The sequence below is a fragment of the Leptodactylus fuscus genome, chromosome 11 (assembly GCF_031893055.1).
Source record: "Leptodactylus fuscus isolate aLepFus1 chromosome 11, aLepFus1.hap2, whole genome shotgun sequence".
Taxonomy (NCBI): Eukaryota; Metazoa; Chordata; class Amphibia; order Anura; family Leptodactylidae; genus Leptodactylus; species Leptodactylus fuscus.
This window is the reverse complement of record NC_134275.1, coordinates 85,007,205-85,034,457: the sequence shown is the minus strand read 5'-3', so window position 1 is coordinate 85,034,457 and position 27,253 is coordinate 85,007,205. Positions and strand designations below refer to the sequence as shown.

The window sequence follows — 27,253 nt, the reverse complement described above, 5'->3', positions numbered from 1 at the left end:
TCACCAGAACCAGTATATCACCCCAGCCCTGCAGATAGATAGGTTACTGTCACCAGAACCAGTATATCACCCCAGCCCTGCAGATAGATAGGTTACTGTCACCAGAACCAGCATATCACCCCAGCCCTGCAGATAGATAGGTTACTGTCACCAGAACCAGCATATCACCCCAGCCCTGCAGATAGATAGGTTAGTGTCACCAGATCCAGCATATCACCCCAGCCCTGCAGATAGATAGGTTACTGTCACCAGACCCAGCATATCACCTCAGCCCTGCAGATAGATAGGTTACTGTCACCAGAACCAGCATATCACCCCAGTCCTGCAGATAGATAGGTTACTGTCACCAGAACCAGCATATCCCCCCAGCCCTGCAGATAGATAGGTTACTGTCACCAGACCCAGCATATCACCCCAGCCCTGCAGATAGATAGGTTACTGTCACCAGAACCAGCATATCACCCCAGCCCTGCAGATAGATAGGTTACTGTCAGCAGAACCAGCATATCACCCCAGCCCTGCAGATAGATAGGTTACTGTCACCAGAACCAGCATATCACCCCAGCCCTACAGATAGATAGGTTACTGTCACCAGACCAAGCATATCACCCCAGCCCTGCAGATAGATAGGTTACTGACACCAGATCCAGCATATCACCCCAGCCCTGCAGATAGATAGGTTACTGTCACCAGAACCAGCATATCATCCCAGCCCTGCAGATAGATAGGTTACTGTCACCAGACCCAGCATATCAACCCAGCCCTGCAGATAGATAGGTTAGTATCACCAGACCCAGCATATCACCCCAGCCCTGCAGATAGATAGGTTACTGTCACCAGAACCAGTATATCACCCCAGCCCTGCAGATAGATAGGTTACTGTCACCAGAACCAGCATATCACCCCAGCCCTGCAGATAGATAGGTTACTGTCACCAGAACCAGCATATCACCCCAGCCCTGCAGATAGATAGGTTAGTATCACCAGACCCAGCATATCACCCCAGCCCTGCAGATAGATAGGTTACTGTCACCAGAACCAGCATATCACCCCAGCCCTGCAGATAGATAGGTTACTGTCACCAGAACCAGCATATCACCCCAGCCCTGCAGATAGATAGGTTACTGTCACCAGAACCAGTATATCATCCCAGCCCTGCAGATAGATAGGTTACTGTCACCAGAACCAGCATATCACCTCAGCCCTGCAGATAGATAGGTTACTGTCACCAGAACCAGCATATCCCCCCAGCCCTGCAGATAGATAGTTTACTGTCACCAGACCCAGCATATCACCCCAGTCCTGCAGATAGATAGGTTACTGTCACCAGAACCAGCATATCCCCCCAGCCCTGCAGATAGATAGGTTACTGTCACCAGACCCAGCATATCACCCCAGCCCTGCAGATAGATAGGTTACTGTCACCAGAACCAGCATATCACCCCAGCCCTGCAGATAGATAGGTTACTGTCACCAGACCCAGCATATCACCCCAGTCCTGCAGATAGATAGGTTATTGTCAACTGAATCGAACAGTGTTTTCCTAACCTAACCTATCTATCTGAGTTGATATGCTGGATTCTGGTGACACACACTGTCACCAGAATCACATTATGACATCTTCCTACCTTGATATATGTCTTGCAGAGAGCCTCCTCCACAGAACTCCATACAGATCCACAACTTGTTTGCCCTGAAATTAGCCACCAAGAAATATCAGATATCAGTAATTTGGCTCTTTATTTTATATATGGAGGAACCTAAAGAAACCTTTCTACTGTCCATATTATAACTTGTGGCCATTAACACCAATGATGAGTGTTGTAGAGATGGTAGACATTGTAATGGACCAGGGTGGCAAAAAACCCACCTGAGAATGTGACTTAGGGGTGTTATATGACGGATACTCATTTACCTCAGTATACACATGACCATTACCTGATCATATTTTCTTCACCGGGGGTTTTATATATACAGGGAGAGAAAGAGACTGAACCAATAATGAAACTGGGGACGTCTCTCAAACTATCTCAGACTCCTTGTGGCTGCTGTAGATAATTGGTTCAACCAATGAAGGTGAAAGAGTTGTCCAAATGTGGACATAGACTTCAATGGGGCTCTCAACTCTCGTTAATGGGGAGGTCCAAAATGTGGGATCCATTTTTTTCAATTGCACTAATACCTATGGCATGATGGATACCAAGAGTTGTCCCTTCTTGTGGTGGAGACCATGTCTAGTCTCATTAGATCCTCACCTCATGTAGCTTCCATAGTACGCCACAATGTTTTTGTGAGCGCAGCTCTTCAGCATGATCACCTCTTTTTGGATTATAGAGAAATCTTCATCTGCAGAATAAGTAGAGAAAATAGCAAATGTTTAGGGGATTCCTTGTCCGGAGACATGTACCACCAAGAAGATGGATTCATCTATCTGATCAATTCCTCTGCAAGGTCAAAAATGGCCACTAGCTAAAGATCCTGTATCCAACCTGTACTTATATTGTTGGTGAAAGGTTCTCTTTAAAGAGTTCCCCCGAGAAGAGTCATTTAAAGCCCCCAATGCTGCAAAGTGAGGGACACAACACGTTTGGCTCAAGTGGACGTCATGTTCTACAATTGAAGCCACCGGTGCTATGGTTTCTCTAGCCTGCATGTGATCAGCTGCAAGAGACCTCTCATGGACCAAGGAAACACAGAGGGGAGGAGACCCTAAGGGGCAAAACATGAGGCATGGCGCCCTCATATCCGGACTAGTCAGTGGTAATGACTACTTGTGGAATTCACTTTAAGCTTTGTTTAGCTTGTAACAAAGTCTGTCCTGGTGTTTGGTTCTCTGCGTAGTTTGGGGTCTGACCAACACCATCTATGGATCATGAATTGCTCAGAAATGGTGGGGGCTAGAGAAAAAATTCCAACTGCACCAGTGGAGGGGCACCTATGCAAAGAGATGGAGATGGTGAAGGTGCTGAAAGGTCCACTCTAAGCAAACCTGAAAAACGGCAATACAGTGTTACACCAGAGCATGCATAATGTTCACCCGGGCGAGATTCGACCTACTGAGCGATCTTGTAGAATAAGGTGAGTGCCAGTGCCATGTAGATGCTATCTGAGCACAGTGCACAAGTGTGAACAGAGATGAATAGTGATAAGTCTCTTCTCAAGCACCAGCATGTGCTGTATGCACCGGTTAGGTGTGTGGCGGTCTGTCGGCGCTGCCTGCTGCAGGGCGTGTGGCCCAGGAGAAAACATTGATAAGGAAGTCGTAAAAGAACCACAAGAACTTACTCAGGGTTATTTCTCCTATTCTAATGAAGACACAAAAACTAGGAGTCAGTAGTGTTAAGTACTTGAGTGCCGCACCCTCTGCTCCCTGCTCTCTATCATCTGACTGTCTTTCAGGTCCTCCTATGTATAGACATCCCCTTTCATCTGTACCCGTCACAGAGGTTGTTTGTGGCCATCCCTAATACTGTCAGAAATGACATCTGTATTCTGTGGACGGCAGCTAATGGGCAGCACAAAGAACAAGGTCAAGAGCAAGCACCGGGCTTAAAGGGAATGTGTCGCCAGAAAATTACCTATTTTTTCATAACCTCATCCCTTTAAATGAGATATGTTGTTAAGAGTCACCGACCAGCTCTGCAGCAGCACAACAAAAACTGAGAACAACCTGACCTTTATAGAAAGCCTCAGAAAGTCTGTTTACCGTGGAAAGAACCACAAGACGGCGGCCAATACCGAGATAGCGGCAACATAGAGACATCCACATGTCAAGAATATGGAGAGGTGGGCGAGGGCATGGTGAAAGAAGATAACAACGTCATGTAAGAGGAGAGACAGCTCAACGCTACATGGATTTAGTTTTCTTGAGTGTTGGCAAAGATCTTGTTTTTGTTTCTTGAGTTTACCTGAACTACTAAGGAATAGATCACATGTGGTGACCAGGAGGCATACTACATGTATGAGAAGATAACCCGACCACAATAAGGACATCATGGCTGGTTATCAGGAGGACACTACATGTATGAGAAGATAACCCGACCACAATAAGGACATCATGGCTGGTTATCAGGAGGACACTACATGTATGAGAAGATAACCTGACCACAATAAGGACATCATGGCTGGTTATCAGGAGGACACTACATGTATGAGAAGATAACCCGACCACAATAAGGACATCATGGCTGGTTATCAGGAGGACACTACATGTATGAGAAGATAACCTGGCCACAATAAGGACATCATGGCTGGTTATCAGGAGGACACTACATGTATGAGAAGATAACCCAACCACAATAAGGACATCATGGCTGGTTATAAGGAGGACACTACATGTATGAGAAGATAACCTGACCACAATAAGGACATCATGGCTGGTTATCAGGAGGACACTACATGTATGAGAAGATAACCCGACCACAATAAGGACATCATGGCTGGTTATCAGGAGGACACTACATGTATGAGAAGATAACCCGACCACAATAAGGACATCATGGCTGGTTATAAGGAGGACACTACATGTATGAGAAGATAACCTGACCACAATAAGGACATCATGGCTGGTTATCAGGAGAGGACACTACATGTATGAGAAGATAACCTGACCACAATAAGGACATCATGGCTGGTTATCAGGAGGACACATGTATGAGAAGATAACCTGACCACAATAAGGACATCATGGCTGGTTATCAGGAGGACACTACATGTATGAGAAGATAACCTGACCACAATAAGGACATCATGGCTGGTTATCAGGAGGACACTACATGTATGAGAAGATAACCCGACCACAATAAGGACATCATGGCTGGTTATAAGGAGGACACTACATGTATGAGAAGATAACCTGACCACAATAAGGACATCATGGCTGGTTATCAGGAGGGGACACTACATGTATGAGAAGATAACCTGACCACAATAAGGACATCATGACTGGTTATCAGGAGGACGCTACATGTATGAGAAGATAACCTGACCACAATAAGGACATCATGGCTGGTTATCAGGAGGACACTACATGTATGAGAAGATAACCCGACCACAATAAGGACATCATGGCTGGTTATCAGGAGGACACTACATGTATGAGAAGATAACCTGACCACTATAAGGACATCATGGCTGGTTATCAGGAGGACACTACATGTATGAGAAGATAACCCGACCACAATAAGGACATCATGGCTGGTTATCAGGAGAGGACACTACATGTATGAGAAGATAACCTGACCACAATAAGGATATCATGGCTGGTTATCAGGAGGGGACTACATGTATGAGAAGATAACCTGACCACAATAAGGACATCATGGCTGGTTATCAGGAGGACACTACATGTATGAGAAGATAACCTGACCACAATAAGGACATCATGGCTGGTTATCAGGAGGACACTACATGTATGAGAAGATAACCGACCACAATAAGGACATCATGGCTGGTTATCAGGAGGACACTACATGTATGAGAAGATAACCCGACCACAATAATACACACAGTGATGTCACAGTACAGGATAATACACACAGTGATGTCACAGTACAGGATAATACACACAGTGATGTCACAGTACAGGATAATACACACAGTGATGTCACAGTACAGGATAATACACACAGTGATGTCACAGTACAGGGATAATACACACAGTGATGTCACAGTACAAGGATAATACACACAGTGATGTCACAGTACAGGATAATACACACAGTGATGTCACAGTACAAGGATAATACACACAGTGATGTCACAGTACAGGATAATACACACAATGATGTCACAGTACAGGATAATACACACAATGATGTCACAGTACAGAGATAATACACACAGTGATGTCACAGTACAGGGATTATATACAGTACATTACATATGTAGATTGTTGTATATTACATAATCACATATTATTATATTTTACCAGATTCCTCCTTCACAATCTTCACTGCGGCCAATTCTCCTCCCACCTTGTTCCTCGCCTGCACAAGAAAAAAAAAACATTAATAGAATAATGAAGTAACATAAAATAATCCTAATAATAATATTCTGATGATAGTCCACCTAGACCAATGGTTCTTAACCTCTTCAAGTGAAGGACCCCCTAGTGAGATGTCTTAACCGATCCCCCCAAAGTAGACATCACTTATAAATGACATATAGTTCTGTAATGGCCCCCAAAGTATCCCCAAATGTAACATAATAGTCCCCATGTATGACATACTAGTCCTCACCCCCAGTGATGTCTGTATTATGAGCCGCACTGTATGGAGGATCCTCTCGCCCAGGACAGGGGTCTGCATGTGGCCACAGGGGCCATGAGGGATGTACGCAGCTCACCGCCCAATTCTGGGGTGCCAGTAACTGCAATGGACGGCTCCATAAGGACTGACTGACGCTTCATTGTGCTTCTAACGTAAGCATGGCACCTGGGGCTACGCATGGATGTACCCCTGAGGACAGTGTGACATACCTCCTGGGGCTATATATTGGTGTACCCCAGAGGACAGTGTGACATACCTCCTGGGGCTATATATTGGTGTACCCCTGGGGACAGTGTGATACCTCCTGGGGCTATATATTGGTGTACCCCTGGGGACAGTGTGACATACCTCCTGGGGTTATATATTGGTGTATCCCTGGGGACAGTGTGACGTACCTCCTGGGGCTATATATTGTTGTACCCCTGGGGACAGTGTGACATACCTCCTGGGGCTATATATTGGTGTACCCCTGGGGGACAGTGTGACATACCTCCTGGGGCTATATATTGGTGTACCCCTGAGGACAGTGTGACATACCTCCTGGGGCTATATATTGGTGTACCCCTGGGGGCAGTGTGACATACCTCCTGGGGCTATATATTGGTGTACCCCTGAGGACAGTGTGACATACCTCCTGGGGCTATATATTGGTGTACCCCTGGGGACAGTGTGACATACCTCCTGGGGTTATATATTGGTGTACCCCTGGGGGACAGTGTGACATACCTCCTGGGGCTATATATTGGTGTACCCCTGGGGACAGTGTGACATACCTCCTGGGGCTATATATTGGTGTACCCCTGAGGACAGTGTGACATACCTCCTGGGGCTATATATTGGTGTACCCCTGGGGGACAGTGTGACATACCTCCTGGGGCTATATATTGGTGTACCCCTGAGGACAGTGTGACATACCTCCTAGGGCTATATATTGGTGTACCTCTGGGGACAGTGTGACATACCTCCTGGGGCTATATATTGGTGTACCTGTGGGGACAGTGTGACATACCCCCTGGGGCTATATATTGGTGTACCTCTGGGGACAGTGTGACATACCTCCTGGGGCTATATATTGGTGTACCCGTGGGGACAGTGTGACCTACCCCCTGGGGCTATATATTGGTGTACCCCTGGGGGCAGTGTGACATACCTCCTGGGGCTATATATTGGTGTACCCCTGGGGGCAGTGTGACATACCTCCTGGGGCTATATATTGGTGTACCCCTGGGGGCAGTGTGACATACCTCCTAGGGCTATATATTGGTGTACCTCTGGGGACAGTGTGACATACCCCCTGGGGCTATATATTGGTGTACCCCTGGGGACAGTGTGACATACCTCCTGGGGCTATATATTGGTGTACCCCTGGGGGCAGTGTGACATACCTCCTGGGGCTATATATTGGTGTACCCCTGGGGGCAGTGTGACATACCTCCTAGGGCTATATATTGGTGTACCTCTGGGGACAGTGTGACATACCTCCTGGGGCTATATATTGGTGTACCCCTGAGGACAGTGTGACATACCTCCTAGGGCTATATATTGGTGTACCCCTGAGGACAGTGTGACATACCTCCTGGGGCTATATATTGGTGTACCTCTGGGGACAGTGTGACATACCTCCTGGGGCTATATATTGGTGTACCCCTGAGGACAGTGTGACATACCTCCTGGGGCTATATATTGGTGTACCTCTGGGGACAGTGTGACATACCCCTTGGGGCTATATATTGGTGTACCCCTGGGTACAGTGTGACATACCTCCTGGGGCTATATATTGGTGTACCCCTGGGGACAGTGTGACATACCTCCTGGGGCTATATATTGGTGTACCTCTGGGGACAGTGTGACATACCCCTTGGGGCTATATATTGGTGTACCCCTGGGGACAATGTGACATACCTCCTGGGGCTATATATTGGTGTACCCCTGGGGACAGTGTGACATACCTCCTGGGGCTATATATTGGTGTACCCCTGGGGACAGTGTGACATACCTCCTGGGGCTGTATATTGGTGTACCCCTGAGGGCAGTGTGACATACCTCCTGGGGATGTATATTGGTGTACCCCTGGGGGCAGTGTGACATACCTCCTGGGGCTATATATTGGTGTACCCCTGAGGACAGTGTGACATACCTCCTGGGGCTATATATTGTTGTACCTCTGGGGGCAGTGTGACATACCTCCTGGGGCTATATATTGGTGTACCCCTGGGGACAGTGTGACATACCTCCTAGGGCTATATATTGGTGTACCCGTGGGGACAGTGTGACATACCTCCTAGGGCTATATATTGGTGTACCCCTGGGGACAGTGTGACATACCTCCTAGGGCTATATATTGGTGTACCCCTGGGGACAGTGTGACATACCTCCTGGGGCTATATATTGGTGTACCCCTGGGGACAGTGTGACATACCTCCTGGGGCTATATATTGGTGTACCCCTGGGGACAGTGTGACATACCTCCTGGGGCTATATATTGGTGTACCTGTGGGGACAGTGTGACATACCCCCTGGGGCTATATATTGGTGTACCCCTGGGGACAGTGTGACATACCTCCTGGGGCTATATATTGGTGTACCCGTGGAGACAGTGTGACATACCTCCTGGGGCTATATATTGGTGTACCTGTGGGGACAGTGTGACATACCTCCTGGGGCTATATATTGGTGTACCCGTGGGGACAGTGTGACATACCCCCTGGGGCTATATATTGGTGTACCCCTGGGGACAGTGTGACATACCTCCTGGGGCTATATATTGGTGTACCCCTGGGGACAATGTGACATACCTCCTGGGGCTATATATTGGTGTACCCCTGAGGACAGTGTGACATACCCCCTAGGGCTATATATTGGTGTACCCCTGGGGACAGTGTGACATACCTCCTGGGGCTATATATTGGTGTACCCCTGGGGACAGTGTGACATACCTCCTGGGGCTATATATTGGTGTACCCCTGGGGACAGTGTGACATACCTCCTGGGGTTATATATTGGTGTACCCCTGGGGGACAGTGTGACATACCTCCTGGGGCTATATATTGGTGTACCCCTGGGGACAGTGTGACATACCTCCTGGGGCTATATATTGGTGTACCCCTGGGGACAGTGTGACATACCTCCTGGGGCTATATATTGGTGTACCCCTGGGGACAGTGTGACATACCTCCTGGGGCTATATATTGGTGTACCCCTGGGGACAGTGTGACATACCTCCTGGGGCTATATATTGGTGTACCCCTGGGGACAATGTGACATACCTCCTGGGGCTATATATTGGTGTACCCCTGGGGACAGTGTGACATACCTCCTGGGGCTATATATTGGTGTACCCCTGGGGACAGTGTGACATACCTCCTGGGGCTATATATTGGTGTACCCCTGAGGACAGTGTGACATACCTCCTGGGGCTATATATTGGTGTACCCCTGGGGACAGTGTGACATACCTCCTAGGGCTATATATTGGTGTACCCGTGGGGACAGTGTGACATACCTCCTAGGGCTATATATTGGTGTACCCGTGGGGGCAGTGTGACATACCTCCTGGGGCTATATATTGGTGTACCCCTGGGGACAGTGTGACATACCTCCTGGGGCTATATATTGGTGTACCTCTGGGGACAGTGTGACATACCCCTTGGGGCTATATATTGGTGTACCCCTGGGGACAGTGTGACATACCTCCTGGGGCTATATATTGGTGTACCCCTGGGGACAGTGTGACATACCTCCTGGGGCTATATATTGGTGTACCTCTGGGGACAGTGTGACATACCCCTTGGGGCTATATATTGGTGTACCCCTGGGGACAATGTGACATACCTCCTGGGGCTATATATTGGTGTACCCCTGGGGACAGTGTGACATACCTCCTGGGGCTATATATTGGTGTACCCCTGGGGACAGTGTGACATACCTCCTGGGGCTGTATATTGGTGTACCCCTGAGGGCAGTGTGACATACCTCCTGGGGTTATATATTGGTGTACCCCTGGGGGCAGTGTGACATACCTCCTGGGGCTATATATTGGTGTACCCCTGAGGACAGTGTGACATACCTCCTGGGGCTATATATTGTTGTACCTCTGGGGGCAGTGTGACATACCTCCTGGGGCTATATATTGGTGTACCCCTGGGGACAGTGTGACATACCTCCTAGGGCTATATATTGGTGTACCCGTGGGGACAGTGTGACATACCTCCTAGGGCTATATATTGGTGTACCCCTGGGGACAGTGTGACATACCTCCTGGGGCTATATATTGGTGTACCCCTGGGGACAATGTGACATACCCCCTGGGGCTATATATTGGTGTACCTGTGGGGACAGTGTGACATACCCCCTAGGGCTATATATTGGTGTACCCGTGGGGACAGTGTGACATACCCCCTGGGGCTATATATTGGTGTACCCCTGGGGACAGTGTGACATACCTCCTGGGGCTATATATTGGTGTACCCCTGGGGACAATGTGACATACCTCCTGGGGCTATATATTGGTGTACCCCTGAGGACAGTGTGACATACCCCCTAGGGCTATATATTGGTGTACCCCTGGGGACAGTGTGACATACCTCCTGGGGCTATATATTGGTGTACCCCTGGGGACAGTGTGACATACCTCCTGGGGCTATATATTGGTGTACCCCTGGGGACAGTGTGACATACCTCCTGGGGTTATATATTGGTGTACCCCTGGGGGACAGTGTGACATACCTCCTGGGGCTATATATTGGTGTACCCCTGGGGACAGTGTGACATACCTCCTGGGGCTATATATTGGTGTACCCCTGGGGACAGTGTGACATACCTCCTGGGGCTATATATTGGTGTACCCCTGGGGACAGTGTGACATACCTCCTGGGGCTATATATTGGTGTACCCCTGGGGACAATGTGACATACCTCCTGGGGCTATATATTGGTGTACCCCTGGGGACAGTGTGACATACCCCCTGGGGCTATATATTGGTGTACCCCTGGGGACAGTGTGACATACCTCCTGGGGCTATATATTGGTGTACCCGTGGGGACAGTGTGACATACCTCCTGGGGCTATATATTGGTGTACCCCTGGGGACAGTGTGACATACCTCCTGGGGCTATATATTGGTGTACCCCTGGGGACAGTGTGACATACCTCCTGGGGCTATATATTGGTGTACCCGTGGGGACAGTGTGACATACCTCCTGGGGCTATATATTGGTGTACCCCTGGGGACAGTGTGACATACCTCCTGGGGTTATATATTGGTGTACCCCTGGGGACAGTGTGACATACCTCCTGGGGCTATATATTGGTGTACCCCTGGGGACAGTGTGACATACCTCCTGGGGCTATATATTGGTGTACCTCTGGGGACAGTGTGACATACCCCTTGGGGCTATATATTGGTGTACCCCTGGGGACAATGTGACATACCTCCTGGGGCTATATATTGGTGTACCCCTGGGGACAGTGTGACATACCTCCTGGGGCTATATATTGGTGTACCCCTGGGGACAGTGTGACATACCTCCTGGGGCTGTATATTAGTGTACCCCTGAGGGCAGTGTGACATACCTCCTGGGGATGTATATTGGTGTACCCCTGGGGGCAGTGTGACATACCTCCTGGGGCTATATATTGGTGTACCCCTGAGGACAGTGTGACATACCTCCTGGGGCTATATATTGTTGTACCTCTGGGGGCAGTGTGACATACCTCCTGGGGCTATATATTGGTGTACCCCTGGGGACAGTGTGACATACCTCCTAGGGCTATATATTGTTGTACCTCTGGGGGCAGTGTGACATACCTCCTGGGGCTATATATTGGTGTACCCCTGAGGACAGTGTGACATACCTCCTGGGGCTATATATTGTTGTACCTCTGGGGGCAGTGTGACATACCTCCTGGGGCTATATATTGGTGTACCCCTGGGGACAGTGTGACATACCTCCTAGGGCTATATATTGGTGTACCCGTGGGGACAGTGTGACATACCTCCTAGGGCTATATATTGGTGTACCCCTGGGGACAGTGTGACATACCTCCTGGGGCTATATATTGGTGTACCCCTGGGGACAATGTGACATACCCCCTGGGGCTATATATTGGTGTACCTGTGGGGACAGTGTGACATACCCCCTAGGGCTATATATTGGTGTACCCGTGGGGACAGTGTGACATACCCCCTGGGGCTATATATTGGTGTACCCCTGGGGACAGTGTGACATACCTCCTGGGGCTATATATTGGTGTACCCCTGGGGACAATGTGACATACCTCCTGGGGCTATATATTGGTGTACCCCTGAGGACAGTGTGACATACCCCCTAGGGCTATATATTGGTGTACCCCTGGGGACAGTGTGACATACCTCCTGGGGCTATATATTGGTGTACCCCTGGGGACAGTGTGACATACCTCCTGGGGCTATATATTGGTGTACCCCTGGGGACAGTGTGACATACCTCCTAGGGCTATATATTGGTGTACCCGTGGGGGCAGTGTGACATACCTCCTGGGGCTATATATTGGTGTACCCCTGGGGACAGTGTGACATACCTCCTAGGGCTATATATTGGTGTACCTCTGGGGAAAGTGTGACATACCTCCTGGGGCTATATATTGGTGTACCCCTGGGGACAGTGTGACATACCTCCTGGGGCTATATATTGGTGTACCCGTGGGGACAGTGTGACATACCTCCTGGGGCTATATATTGGTGTACCCCTGGGGACAGTGTGACATACCTCCTGGGGCTATATATTGGTGTACCCCTGGGGACAGTGTGACATACCTCCTGGGGCTATATATTGGTGTACCCCTGGGGACAGTGTGACATACCCCCTGGGGCTATATATTGGTGTACCCCTGGGGACAGTGTGACATACCTCCTGGGGCTATATATTGGTGTACCCGTGGGGACAGTGTGACATACCTCCTGGGGCTATATATTGGTGTACCCCTGGGGACAGTGTGACATACCTCCTGGGGCTATATATTGGTGTACCCCTGGGGACAGTGTGACATACCTCCTGGGGCTATATATTGGTGTACCCCTGGGGACAGTGTGACATACCCCCTGGGGCTATATATTGGTGTACCCCTGGGGACAGTGTGACATACCTCCTAGGGCTATATATTGGTGTACCCGTGGGGACAGTGTGACATACCTCCTAGGGCTATATATTGGTGTACCCGTGGGGGCAGTGTGACATACCTCCTGGGGCTATATATTGGTGTACCCCTGGGGACAGTGTGACATACCTCCTAGGGCTATATATTGGTGTACCTCTGGGGAAAGTGTGACATACCTCCTGGGGCTATATATTGGTGTACCCCTGGGGACAGTGTGACATACCTCCTGGGGCTATATATTGGTGTACCCGTGGGGACAGTGTGACATACCTCCTGGGGCTATATATTGGTGTACCCCTGGGGACAGTGTGACATACCTCCTGGGGCTATATATTGGTGTACCCCTGGGGACAGTGTGACATACCTCCTGGGGCTATATATTGGTGTACCCCTGGGGACAGTGTGACATACCTCCTGGGGCTATATATTGGTGTACCCCTGGGGACAGTGTGACATACCTCCTGGGGCTATATATTGGTGTACCCCTGGGGACAGTGTGACATACCTCCTGGGGCTATATATTGGTGTACCTGTGGGGACAGTGTGACATACCCCCTGGGGCTATATATTGGTGTACCCCTGGGGACAGTGTGACATACCTCCTGGGGCTATATATTGGTGTACCCGTGGAGACAGTGTGACATACCTCCTGGGGCTATATATTGGTGTACCCGTGGGGACAGTGTGACATACCTCCTAGGGCTATATATTGGTGTACCTGTGGGGACAGTGTGACATACCCCCTGGGGCTATATATTGGTGTACCCCTGGGGACAGTGTGACATACCTCCTGGGGCTATATATTGGTGTACCCCTGGGGACAATGTGACATACCCCCTGGGGCTATATATTGGTGTACCTGTGGGGACAGTGTGACATACCCCCTAGGGCTATATATTGGTGTACCCGTGGGGACAGTGTGACATACCCCCTGGGGCTATATATTGGTGTACCCCTGGGGACAGTGTGACATACCTCCTGGGGCTATATATTGGTGTACCCCTGGGGACAATGTGACATACCTCCTGGGGCTATATATTGTTGTACCCCTGAGGACAGTGTGACATACCCCCTAGGGCTATATATTGGTGTACCCCTGGGGACAGTGTGACATACCTCCTGGGGCTATATATTGGTGTACCCCTGGGGACAGTGTGACATACCTCCTGGGGCTATATATTGGTGTACCCCTGGGGACAGTGTGACATACCTCCTGGGGTTATATATTGGTGTACCCCTGGGGGACAGTGTGACATACCTCCTGGGGCTATATATTGGTGTACCCCTGGGGACAGTGTGACATACCTCCTGGGGCTATATATTGGTGTACCCCTGGGGACAGTGTGACATACCTCCTGGGGCTATATATTGGTGTACCCCTGGGGACAGTGTGACATACCTCCTGGGGCTATATATTGGTGTACCCCTGGGGACAGTGTGACATACCTCCTGGGGCTATATATTGGTGTACCCCTGGGGACAATGTGACATACCTCCTGGGGCTATATATTGGTGTACCCCTGGGGACAGTGTGACATACCTCCTGGGGCTATATATTGGTGTACCCCTGGGGACAGTGTGACATACCTCCTGGGGCTATATATTGGTGTACCCCTGAGGACAGTGTGACATACCTCCTGGGGCTATATATTGGTGTACCCCTGGGGACAGTGTGACATACCTCCTAGGGCTATATATTGGTGTACCCGTGGGGACAGTGTGACATACCTCCTAGGGCTATATATTGGTGTACCCGTGGGGGCAGTGTGACATACCTCCTGGGGCTATATATTGGTGTACCCCTGGGGACAGTGTGACATACCTCCTGGGGCTATATATTGGTGTACCTCTGGGGACAGTGTGACATACCCCTTGGGGCTATATATTGGTGTACCCCTGGGGACAGTGTGACATACCTCCTGGGGCTATATATTGGTGTACCCCTTGGGACAGTGTGACATACCTCCTGGGGCTATATATTGGTGTACCTCTGGGGACAGTGTGACATACCCCTTGGGGCTATATATTGGTGTACCCCTGGGGACAATGTGACATACCTCCTGGGGCTATATATTGGTGTACCCCTGGGGACAGTGTGACATACCTCCTGGGGCTATATATTGGTGTACCCCTGGGGACAGTGTGACATACCTCCTGGGGCTGTATATTGGTGTACCCCTGAGGGCAGTGTGACATACCTCCTGGGGATGTATATTGGTGTACCCCTGGGGGCAGTGTGACATACCTCCTGGGGCTATATATTGGTGTACCCCTGAGGACAGTGTGACATACCTCCTGGGGCTATATATTGTTGTACCTCTGGGGGAAGTGTGACATACCTCCTGGGGTTATATATTGGTGTACCCCTGGGGACAGTGTGACATACCTCCTGGGGCTATATATTGGTGTACCCCTGGGGACAGTGTGACATACCTCCTGGGGCTATATATTGGTGTACCTCTGGGGACAGTGTGACATACCCCTTGGGGCTATATATTGGTGTACCCCTGGGGACAGTGTGACATACCTCCTGGGGCTATATATTGGTGTACCCCTGGGGACAGTGTGACATACCCCCTGGGGCTATATATTGGTGTACCCCTGGGGACAGTGTGACATACCTCCTGGGGCTATATATTGGTGTACCCGTGGGGACAGTGTGACATACCTCCTGGGGCTATATATTGGTGTACCCCTGGGGACAGTGTGACATACCTCCTGGGGCTATATATTGGTGTACCCCTGGGGACAGTGTGACATACCTCCTGGGGCTATATATTGGTGTACCCGTGGGGACAGTGTGACATACCTCCTGGGGCTATATATTGGTGTACCCCTGGGGACAGTGTGACATACCTCCTGGGGTTATATATTGGTGTACCCCTGGGGACAGTGTGACATACCTCCTGGGGCTATATATTGGTGTACCCCTGGGGACAGTGTGACATACCTCCTGGGGCTATATATTGGTGTACCTCTGGGGACAGTGTGACATACCCCTTGGGGCTATATATTGGTGTACCCCTGGGGACAATGTGACATACCTCCTGGGGCTATATATTGGTGTACCCCTGGGGACAGTGTGACATACCTCCTGGGGCTATATATTGGTGTACCCCTGGGGACAGTGTGACATACCTCCTGGGGCTGTATATTGGTGTACCCCTGAGGGCAGTGTGACATACCTCCTGGGGATGTATATTGGTGTACCCCTGGGGGCAGTGTGACATACCTCCTGGGGCTATATATTGGTGTACCCCTGAGGACAGTGTGACATACCTCCTGGGGCTATATATTGTTGTACCTCTGGGGGCAGTGTGACATACCTCCTGGGGCTATATATTGGTGTACCCCTGGGGACAGTGTGACATACCTCCTAGGGCTATATATTGGTGTACCCGTGGGGGCAGTGTGACATACCTCCTGGGGCTATATATTGGTGTACCCCTGGGGACAGTGTGACATACCTCCTAGGGCTATATATTGGTGTACCTCTGGGGAAAGTGTGACATACCTCCTGGGGCTATATATTGGTGTACCCCTGGGGACAGTGTGACATACCTCCTGGGGCTATATATTGGTGTACCCGTGGGGACAGTGTGACATACCTCCTGGGGCTATATATTGGTGTACCCCTGGGGACAGTGTGACATACCTCCTGGGGCTATATATTGGTGTACCCCTGGGGACAGTGTGACATACCTCCTGGGGCTATATATTGGTGTACCCCTGGGGACAGTGTGATACCTCCTGGGGCTATATATTGTTGTACCTCTGAGGACAGTGTGACATACCTCCTGGGGCTATATATTGGTGTACCCCTGGGGACAGTGTGACATACCCCCTGGGGCTATATATTGGTGTACCCCTGGGGACAGTGTGACATACCTCCTGGGGCTATATATTGGTGTACCCGTGGGGACAGTGTGACATACCTCCTGGGGCTGTATATTGGTGTACCCCTGGGGACAGTGTGATACCTCCTGGGGCTATAAATTGTTGTACCTCTGTGGACAGTGTGACATACCTCCTGGGGCTATATATTGGTGTACCCGTGGGGACAGTGTGACATACCTCCTGGGGCTGTATATTGGTGTACCCCTGGGGACAGTGTGATACCTCCTGGGGCTATATATTGTTGTACCTCTGTGGACAGTGTGACATACCTCCTGGGGCTATATATTGGTGTACCCCTGGGGACAGTGTGACATACCCCCTGGGGCTATATATTGGTGTACCCCTGGGGACAGTGTGACATACCTCCTGGGGCTATATATTGGTGTACCCGTGGGGACAGTGTGACATACCTCCTAGGGCTATATATTGGTGTACCCCTGGGGACAGTGTGACATACCCCCTGGGGCTATATATTGGTGTACCCCTGGGGACAGTGTGACATACCTCCTGGGGCTATATATTGGTGTACCCGTGGGGACAGTGTGACATACCTCCTGGGGCTATATATTGGTGTACCCCTGGGGACAGTGTGACATACCTCCTAGGGCTATATATTGGTGTACCCCTGGGGACAGTGTGACATACCTCCTGGGGCTATATATTGGTGTACCCCTGGGGACAGTGTGACATACCTCCTGGGGCTATATATTGGTGTACCCCTGGGGACAGTGTGACATACCTCCTGGGGCTATATATTGGTGTACCTGTGGGGACAGTGTGACATACCTCCTGGGTCTATATATTGGTGTACCCCTGAGGACAGTGTGACGTACCCCCTAGGGCTATATATTGGTGTACCCCTGGGGACAGTGTGACATACCTCCTGGGGCTATATATTGGTGTACCCCTGGGGACAGTGTGACATACCTCCTGGGGCTATATATTGGTGTACCCGTGGAGACAGTGTGACATACCTCCTGGGGCTATATATTGGTGTACCCGTGGGGACAGTGTGACATACCTCCTAGGGCTATATATTGGTGTACCTGTGGGGACAGTGTGACATACCCCCTGGGGCTATATATTGGTGTACCCCTGGGGACAGTGTGACATACCTCCTGGGGCTATATATTGGTGTACCCCTGGGGACAATGTGACATACCCCCTGGGGCTATATATTGGTGTACCTGTGGGGACAGTGTGACATACCCCCTAGGGCTATATATTGGTGTACCCGTGGGGACAGTGTGACATACCCCCTGGGGCTATATATTGGTGTACCCCTGGGGACAGTGTGACATACCTCCTGGGGCTATATATTGGTGTACCCCTGGGGACAATGTGACATACCTCCTGGGGCTATATATTGGTGTACCCCTGAGGACAGTGTGACATACCCCCTAGGGCTATATATTGGTGTACCCCTGGGGACAGTGTGACATACCTCCTGGGGCTATATATTGGTGTACCCCTGGGGACAGTGTGACATACCTCCTGGGGCTATATATTGGTGTACCCCTGGGGACAGTGTGACATACCTCCTGGGGTTATATATTGGTGTACCCCTGGGGGACAGTGTGACATACCTCCTGGGGCTATATATTGGTGTACCCCTGGGGACAGTGTGACATACCTCCTGGGGCTATATATTGGTGTACCCCTGGGGACAGTGTGACATACCTCCTGGGGCTATATATTGGTGTACCCCTGGGGACAGTGTGACATACCTCCTGGGGCTATATATTGGTGTACCCCTGGGGACAGTGTGACATACCTCCTGGGGCTATATATTGGTGTACCCCTGGGGACAATGTGACATACCTCCTGGGGCTATATATTGGTGTACCCCTGGGGACAGTGTGACATACCTCCTGGGGCTATATATTGGTGTACCCCTGGGGACAGTGTGACATACCTCCTGGGGCTATATATTGGTGTACCCCTGAGGACAGTGTGACATACCTCCTGGGGCTATATATTGGTGTACCCCTGGGGACAGTGTGACATACCTCCTAGGGCTATATATTGGTGTACCCGTGGGGACAGTGTGACATACCTCCTAGGGCTATATATTGGTGTACCCGTGGGGGCAGTGTGACATACCTCCTGGGGCTATATATTGGTGTACCCCTGGGGACAGTGTGACATACCTCCTGGGGCTATATATTGGTGTACCTCTGGGGACAGTGTGACATACCCCTTGGGGCTATATATTGGTGTACCCCTGGGGACAGTGTGACATACCTCCTGGGGCTATATATTGGTGTACCCCTGGGGACAGTGTGACATACCTCCTGGGGCTATATATTGGTGTACCTCTGGGGACAGTGTGACATACCCCTTGGGGCTATATATTGGTGTACCCCTGGGGACAATGTGACATACCTCCTGGGGCTATATATTGGTGTACCCCTGGGGACAGTGTGACATACCTCCTGGGGCTATATATTGGTGTACCCCTGGGGACAGTGTGACATACCTCCTGGGGCTGTATATTGGTGTACCCCTGAGGGCAGTGTGACATACCTCCTGGGGATGTATATTGGTGTACCCCTGGGGGCAGTGTGACATACCTCCTGGGGCTATATATTGGTGTACCCCTGAGGACAGTGTGACATACCTCCTGGGGCTATATATTGTTGTACCTCTGGGGGAAGTGTGACATACCTCCTGGGGCTATATATTGGTGTACCCCTGGGGACAGTGTGACATACCTCCTAGGGCTATATATTGGTGTACCCCTGGGGACAGTGTGACATACCTCCTGGGGCTATATATTGGTGTACCCCTGGGGACAATGTGACATACCCCCTGGGGCTATATATTGGTGTACCTGTGGGGACAGTGTGACATACCCCCTAGGGCTATATATTGGTGTACCCGTGGGGACAGTGTGACATACCCCCTGGGGCTATATATTGGTGTACCCCTGGGGACAGTGTGACATACCTCCTGGGGCTATATATTGGTGTACCCCTGGGGACAATGTGACATACCTCCTGGGGCTATATATTGGTGTACCCCTGAGGACAGTGTGACATACCCCCTAGGGCTATATATTGGTGTACCCCTGGGGACAGTGTGACATACCTCCTGGGGCTATATATTGGTGTACCCCTGGGGACAGTGTGACATACCTCCTGGGGCTATATATTGGTGTACCCCTGGGGACAGTGTGACATACCTCCTGGGGTTATATATTGGTGTACCCCTGGGGGACAGTGTGACATACCTCCTGGGGCTATATATTGGTGTACCCCTGGGGACAGTGTGACATACCTCCTGGGGCTATATATTGGTGTACCCCTGGGGACAGTGTGACATACCTCCTGGGGCTATATATTGGTGTACCCGTGGGGACAGTGTTACATACCTCCTGGGGCTATATATTGGTGTACCCCTGGGGACAGTGTGACATACCTCCTGGGGATATATATTGGTGTACCCCTGGGGACAGTGTGACATACCTCCTGGGGCTATATATTGGTGTACCTGTGGGGACAGTGTGACATACCTCCTAGGGCTATATATTGGTGTACCCCTGGGGACAGTGTGACATACCTCCTAGGGCTATATATTGGTGTACCCCTGGGGACAGTGTGACATACCTCCTGGGGCTATATATTGGTGTACCTGTGGGGACAGTGTGACATACCTCCTGGGGCTATATATTGGTGTACCTGTGGGGACAGTGTGACATACCTCCTAGGGCTATATATTGGTGTACCTGTGGGGACAGTGTGACATACCTCCTGGGGTTATATATTGGTGTACCTGTGGGGACAGTGTGACATACCTCCTAGGGCTATATATTGGTGTACCCCTGGGGACAGTGTGACATACCTCCTGGGGCTATATATTGGTGTACCCGTGGGGACAGTGTGACATACCCCCTGGGGCTATATATTGGTGTACCTGTGGGGACAGTGTGACATACCCCCTGGGGCTATATATTGGTGTACCTGTGGGGACAGTGTGACATACCCCCTGGGGCTATATATTGGTGTACCCCTGGGGACAATGTGACATACCTCCTGGGGCTATATATTGGTGTACCCCTGGGGACAGTGTGATACCTCCTGGGGCTATATATTGTTGTACCTCTGGGGACAGTGTGACATACCTCCTGGGGTTATATATTGGTGTACCCCTGAGGACAGTGTGACATACCTCCTGGGGCTATATATTGGTGTACCCCTGGGGACAGTGTGACATACCTCCTGGGGCTATATATTGGTGTATCCCTGAGGACAGTGTGACATACCTCCTGGGGCTGTATATTGGTGTACCCCTGGGGACAGTGTGACATACCTCCTAGGGCTATATATTGTTGTACCCCTGGGGACAGTGTGACATACCTCCTGGGGCTATATATTGGTGTACCCCTGAGGACAGTGTGACATACCTCCTAGGGCTATATATTGGTGTACCCCTGGGGACAGTGTGACATACCTCCTGGGGCTATATATTGGTGTACCCCTGGGGACAGTGTGACATACCTCCTGGGGCTATATATTGGTGTACCCGTGGGGACAGTGTGACATACCCCCTGGGGCTATATATTGGTGTACCTGTGGGGACAGTGTGACATACCTCCTGGGGCTATATATTGGTGTACCTGTGGGGACAGTGTGACATACCCCCTGGGGCTATATATTGGTGTACCTGTGGGGACAGTGTGACATACCTCCTGGGGCTATATATTGGTGTACCCGTGGGGACAGTGTGACATACCTCCTGGGGCTATATATTGGTGTACCCCTGGGGACAGTGTGACCTACCTCCTGGGGCTATATATTGGTGTACCCCTGGGGACAATGTGACATACCCCCTAGGGCTATATATTGGTGTACCCCTGGGGACAGTGTGACATACCTCCTAGGGCTATATATTGGTGTACCTGTGGGGACAGTGTGACATACCCCCTGGGGCTATATATTGGTGTACCCCTGGGGACAGTGTGACATACCTCCTGGGGCTATATATTGGTGTACCCCTGGGGACAGTGTGACATACCTCCTGGGGCTATATATTGGTGTACCCCTGGGGACAGTGTGACATACCTCCTGGGGCTATATATTGGTGTACCCCTGGGGACAGTGTGACATACCTCCTGGGGCTATATATTGGTGTACCCCTGAGGACAGTGTGACATACCTCCTGGGGCTATATATTGGTGTACCCCTGGGGACAATGTGACATACCCCCTAGGGCTATATATTGGTGTACCCGTGGGGACAGTGTGACATACCTCCTGGGGCTGTATATTGGTGTACCCCTGAGGGCAGTGTGACATACCTCCTGGGGATGTATATTGGTGTACCCCTGGGGGCAGTGTGACATACCTCCTGGGGCTATATATTGGTGTACCCCTGGGGACAGTGTGACATACCTCCTGGGGCTATATATTGTTGTACCTCTGGGGGCAGTGTGACATACCTCCTGGGGCTATATATTGGTGTACCCCTGGGGACAGTGTGACATACCTCCTAGGGCTATATATTGGTGTACCCGTGGGGACAGTGTGACATACCTCCTAGGGCTATATATTGGTGTACCCGTGGGGGCAGTGTGACATACCTCCTGGGGCTATATATTGGTGTACCCCTGAGGGCAGTGTGACATACCTCCTGGGGATGTATATTGGTGTACCCCTGGGGGCAGTGTGATATACCTCCTGGGGCTATATATTGTTGTACCTCTGGGGGCAGTGTGACATACCTCCTGGGGCTATATATTGGTGTACCCCTGAGGACAGTGTGATACCTCCTGGGGCTATATATTTGTGTACCCCTGGGGACAGTGTGACATACCTCCTGGGGCTATATATTGGTGTACCCCTGGGGACAGTGTGACATACCTCCTGGGGTTATATATTGGTGTACCCCTGGGGACAGTGTGATACCTCCTGGGGCTATATATTGGTGTACCCCTGAGGACAGTGTGACATACCTCCTGGGGCTATATATTGGTGTACCCCTGAGGACAGTGTGACATACCTCCTGGGGCTATATGTTGGTGTACCCCTGGGGACAGTGTGACATACCTCCTGGGGCTATATATTGGTGTACCCCTGAGGACAGTGTGACATACCTCCTGGGGCTATATATTGGTGTACCCCTGGGGGCAGTGTGACATACCCCCTGGGGCTATATATTGGTGTACCTCTGGGGACAGTGTGACATACCTCCTGGGGCTATATATTGGTGTACCCCTGAGGACAGTGTGACATACCTCCTGGGGCTATATATTGGTGTACCCCTGAGGACAGTGTGACATACCTCCTGGGGATGTATATTGGTGTACCTCTGGGGACAGTGTGACATACCTCCTGGGGCTATATATTGTTGTACCCCTGAGGACAGTGTGACATACCTCCTAGGGCTATATATTGGTGTACCCCTGGGGACAGTGTGACATACCTCCTGGGGCTATATATTGGTGTACCCCTGGGGACAGTGTGACATACCTCCTGGGGCTATATATTGGTGTACCCCTGGGGACAGTGTGACATACCTCCTGGGGCTATATATTGGTGTGCCCCTGGGGGCAGTGTGACATACCTCCTGGGGCTATATATTGGTGTACCCCTGAGGACAGTGTGACATACCTCCTGGGGCTATATATTGGTGTACCCCTGGGGACAATGTGACATACCTCCTGGGGCTATATATTGGTGTACCCCTGAGGACAGTGTGACATACCTCCTGGGGCTGTACATGGGTGTACCCGTGGGGACAGTATGCCATACCCCCTGGGGCTATATATTGTTGTACCCCTGGGGACAGTGTGACATACCTCCTGGGGCTATATATTGGTGTACCCCTGAGGACAGTGTGATACCTCCTGGGGCTATATATTGGTGTACCCCTGGGGACAGTGTGACATACCTCCTGGGGCTATATATTGGTGTACCCCTGGGGACAGTGTGACATACCCACTGGGGCTATATATTGGTGTACCCCTGGGGACAGTGTGACATACCTCCTGGGGCTATATATTGGTGTACCCCTGGGGACAGTGTGACATACCTCCTGGGGCTATATATTGGTGTACCCCTGGGGACAGTGTGACATACCTCCTGGGGCTATATATTGGTGTACCCCTGAGGACAGTGTGACATACCTCCTGGGGCTATATATTGGTGTACCCCTGGGGGACAGTGTGACATACCTCCTGGGGCTATATATTGGTGTACCCCTGAGGACAGTGTGACATACCTCCTGGGGCTATATATTGGTGTATCCCTGGGGACAGTGTGACATACCTCCTGGGGCTGTACATGGGTGTACCCGTGGGGACAGTATGCCATACCCCCTGGGGCTATATATTGTTGTACCCCTGGGGACAGTGTGACATACCTCCTGGGGCTATATATTGGTGTACCCCTGAGGACAGTGTGATACCTCCTGGGGCTATATATTGGTGTACCCCTGGGGACAGTGTGACATACCTCCTGGGGCTATATATTGGTGTACCCCTGGGGACAGTGTGACATACCCACTGGGGCTATATATTGGTGTACCCCTGGGGACAGTGTGACATACCTCCTGGGGCTATATATTGGTGTACCCCTGGGGACAGTGTGACATACCTCCTGGGGCTATATATTGGTGTACCCCTGGGGACAGTGTGACATACCTCCTGGGGCTATATATTGGTGTACCCCTGGGGACAGTGTGACATACCTCCTGGGGCTATATATTGGTGTACCCCTGGGGACAGTGTGATACCTCCTGGGGTACACATACAACAGGTTGAGAACCACTGTCCTAGACTACAACGGCACATTTACAAAAACCCTTGTACCCCCTGCATTGCCAGGGATTTTAGGTGAGTGCCCCTGGTCTTGCTAATATTTGGATAACCATGTTTCAAAACCGCTTTAATAGATCGGACATTGAGTTACAGAGTAGTGACCTATAGCACCATTAATTCCATGTTCTCAAATTCATTGCGATTACAATAAGACAAGCTAAGCCTGACATACAGTCCTATGAAAAAGTTTGGGCACCCCTATTAATCTTAATCATTTTTAGTTCTAAATATTTTGGTGTTTATAACAGCCATTTCAGTTTGATATATCTAATAACTGATGGACACAGTAATATTTCAGGATTGAAATGAGGTTTATTGTACTAACAGAAAATGTGCAATATGCATTAAACCAAAATTTGACCGGTGCAAAAGTATGGGCACCTCAACAGAAAAGTGACATTAATATTTAGTAGATCCTCCTTTTGCAAAGATAACAGCCTCTAGTCGCTTCCTGTAGCTTTTAATCAGTTCCTGGATCCTGGATAAAGGTATTTTGGACAAACAATTCAAGTTCAGTTAAGTTAGATGGTGGCCGAGCATGGACAGCCCGCTTCCAATCATCCCACAGATGTTCAATGATATTCAGGTCTGGGGACTGGGATGGCCATTCCAGAACATTGTAATTGTTCCTCTGCATGAATGCCTGAGGATTTGGAGCTTCGGTGTTTTGGATCATTGTCTTGCTGAAATATCCATCCCCGGCGTAACTTCAACTTCGTCACTGATTCTTGAACATTATTCTCAAGAATCTGCTGATACTGAGTGGAATCCATGCGACCCTCAACTTTAACAAGATTCCCGATGCCGGCATTGGCCACACAGCCCCAAAGCATGATGGAACCTCCACCAAATCTTACAGTGGGTAGCATGTGTTTTTCTTGGAATGCTGTTTCTTTTTGGACGCCATGCATAACGCCTTTTTTTATAACCAAACAACTCAATCTTTGTTTCCAAAATGAAGCTGCCTTGTCCAAATGTGCTTTTTCATGCCTCAGGCAACTCTGTTTGTGGCGTACGTGCAGAAACGGCTTCTTTCTCATCACTCTCCCATACAGCTTCTATTTGTGCAAAGTGCGCTGTATAGTTGACCGATGCACAGTGACACCATCTGCAGCAAGATGATGCTGCAGCTCTTTGGAGGTGTCTGTGGATTGTCCTTGACTGTTCTCACCATTCTTCTTCTCTGCCTTTCTGATATTTTTCTTGGCCTGCCACTTCTGGGCTTAACAAGAACTGTCCCTGTGCTCTTCCATGTCCTTACTATGTTCCTCACAGTGGAAACTGACAGGTTAAATCTCTGAGACAACGTTTTGTATCCTTCCCCTGAACAACTATGTTGAACAATCTTTGTTTTCAGATCATTTGAGAGCAGACTGTCCATGCTCGGCGACCATCAAACTTAACTGAACTTGAATTGTTTTGTAGAAAGAAATGGTCCAAAATACCTTCATCCAGGATCCAGGAACTGATTAAAAGCTACAGGAAGCGACTAGAGGCTGTTATCTTTGCAAAAGGAGAATCTACTAAATATTAATGTCACTTTTCTGTTGAGGTGCCCATATTTTTGCACCGGTCAAATTTTGGTTTAATGCATATTGCGCATTTTCTGTTAGTACAATAAACCTCATTTCAATCCTGAAATATTACTGTGTCCATCAGTTATTAGATATATCAAACTGAAATGGCTGTTGCAAACACCAAAATATTTAGAACTAAAAATGATTAAGATTAATAGGGGTGCCCAAACTTTTCCATAGGACTGTATAGACATACGGGGCCACGAGCTGCGAAAACCACACAGATGTAAATATTCTGCACACCGCAAGCTATATACTGACAGCTCGCCAGACTATTAATATCAAGACACGGTTACACCCATGCAAAACCCCGTCAGCACCAGCAGTGCCGGTCACACTGCAAACATATACAGGTCAGGAGGGATTCAGACCTTTGTGATGGTTCCCATTTTTCTATGGTTGGCCAACATAACACACCAGCCAACGGTGTGAGACACCAGGACAGAAATAATGGACACCCAACAAGCCCCATTGTGGCCTCCCTCTGCATAGTGTCCCTATGGTCCTGAAACAGACCAGAAGAACAGAGACAATCAGCAATGGTGAACGCGTCCATACC

General features: G+C 49.9%; 1 protein-coding gene across 1 annotated transcript in view; it reads right to left on the bottom strand.

Annotated features, from left to right (window-relative positions):
• Positions 1-27,253, bottom strand: part of MAP4K1 (mitogen-activated protein kinase kinase kinase kinase 1) — a 50,508-nt gene that overhangs the window by 13,231 nt on the left and 10,024 nt on the right. The window contains exons 2-4 of the mRNA XM_075260299.1: positions 5,930-5,987; positions 2,256-2,346; positions 1,629-1,693 (exon numbers count right to left, since the gene is read on the bottom strand). Coding sequence (XP_075116400.1) covers positions 1,629-1,693; positions 2,256-2,346; positions 5,930-5,987 — 214 coding nt within the window. The remainder of the gene's footprint in view (positions 1-1,628; positions 1,694-2,255; positions 2,347-5,929; positions 5,988-27,253) is intronic.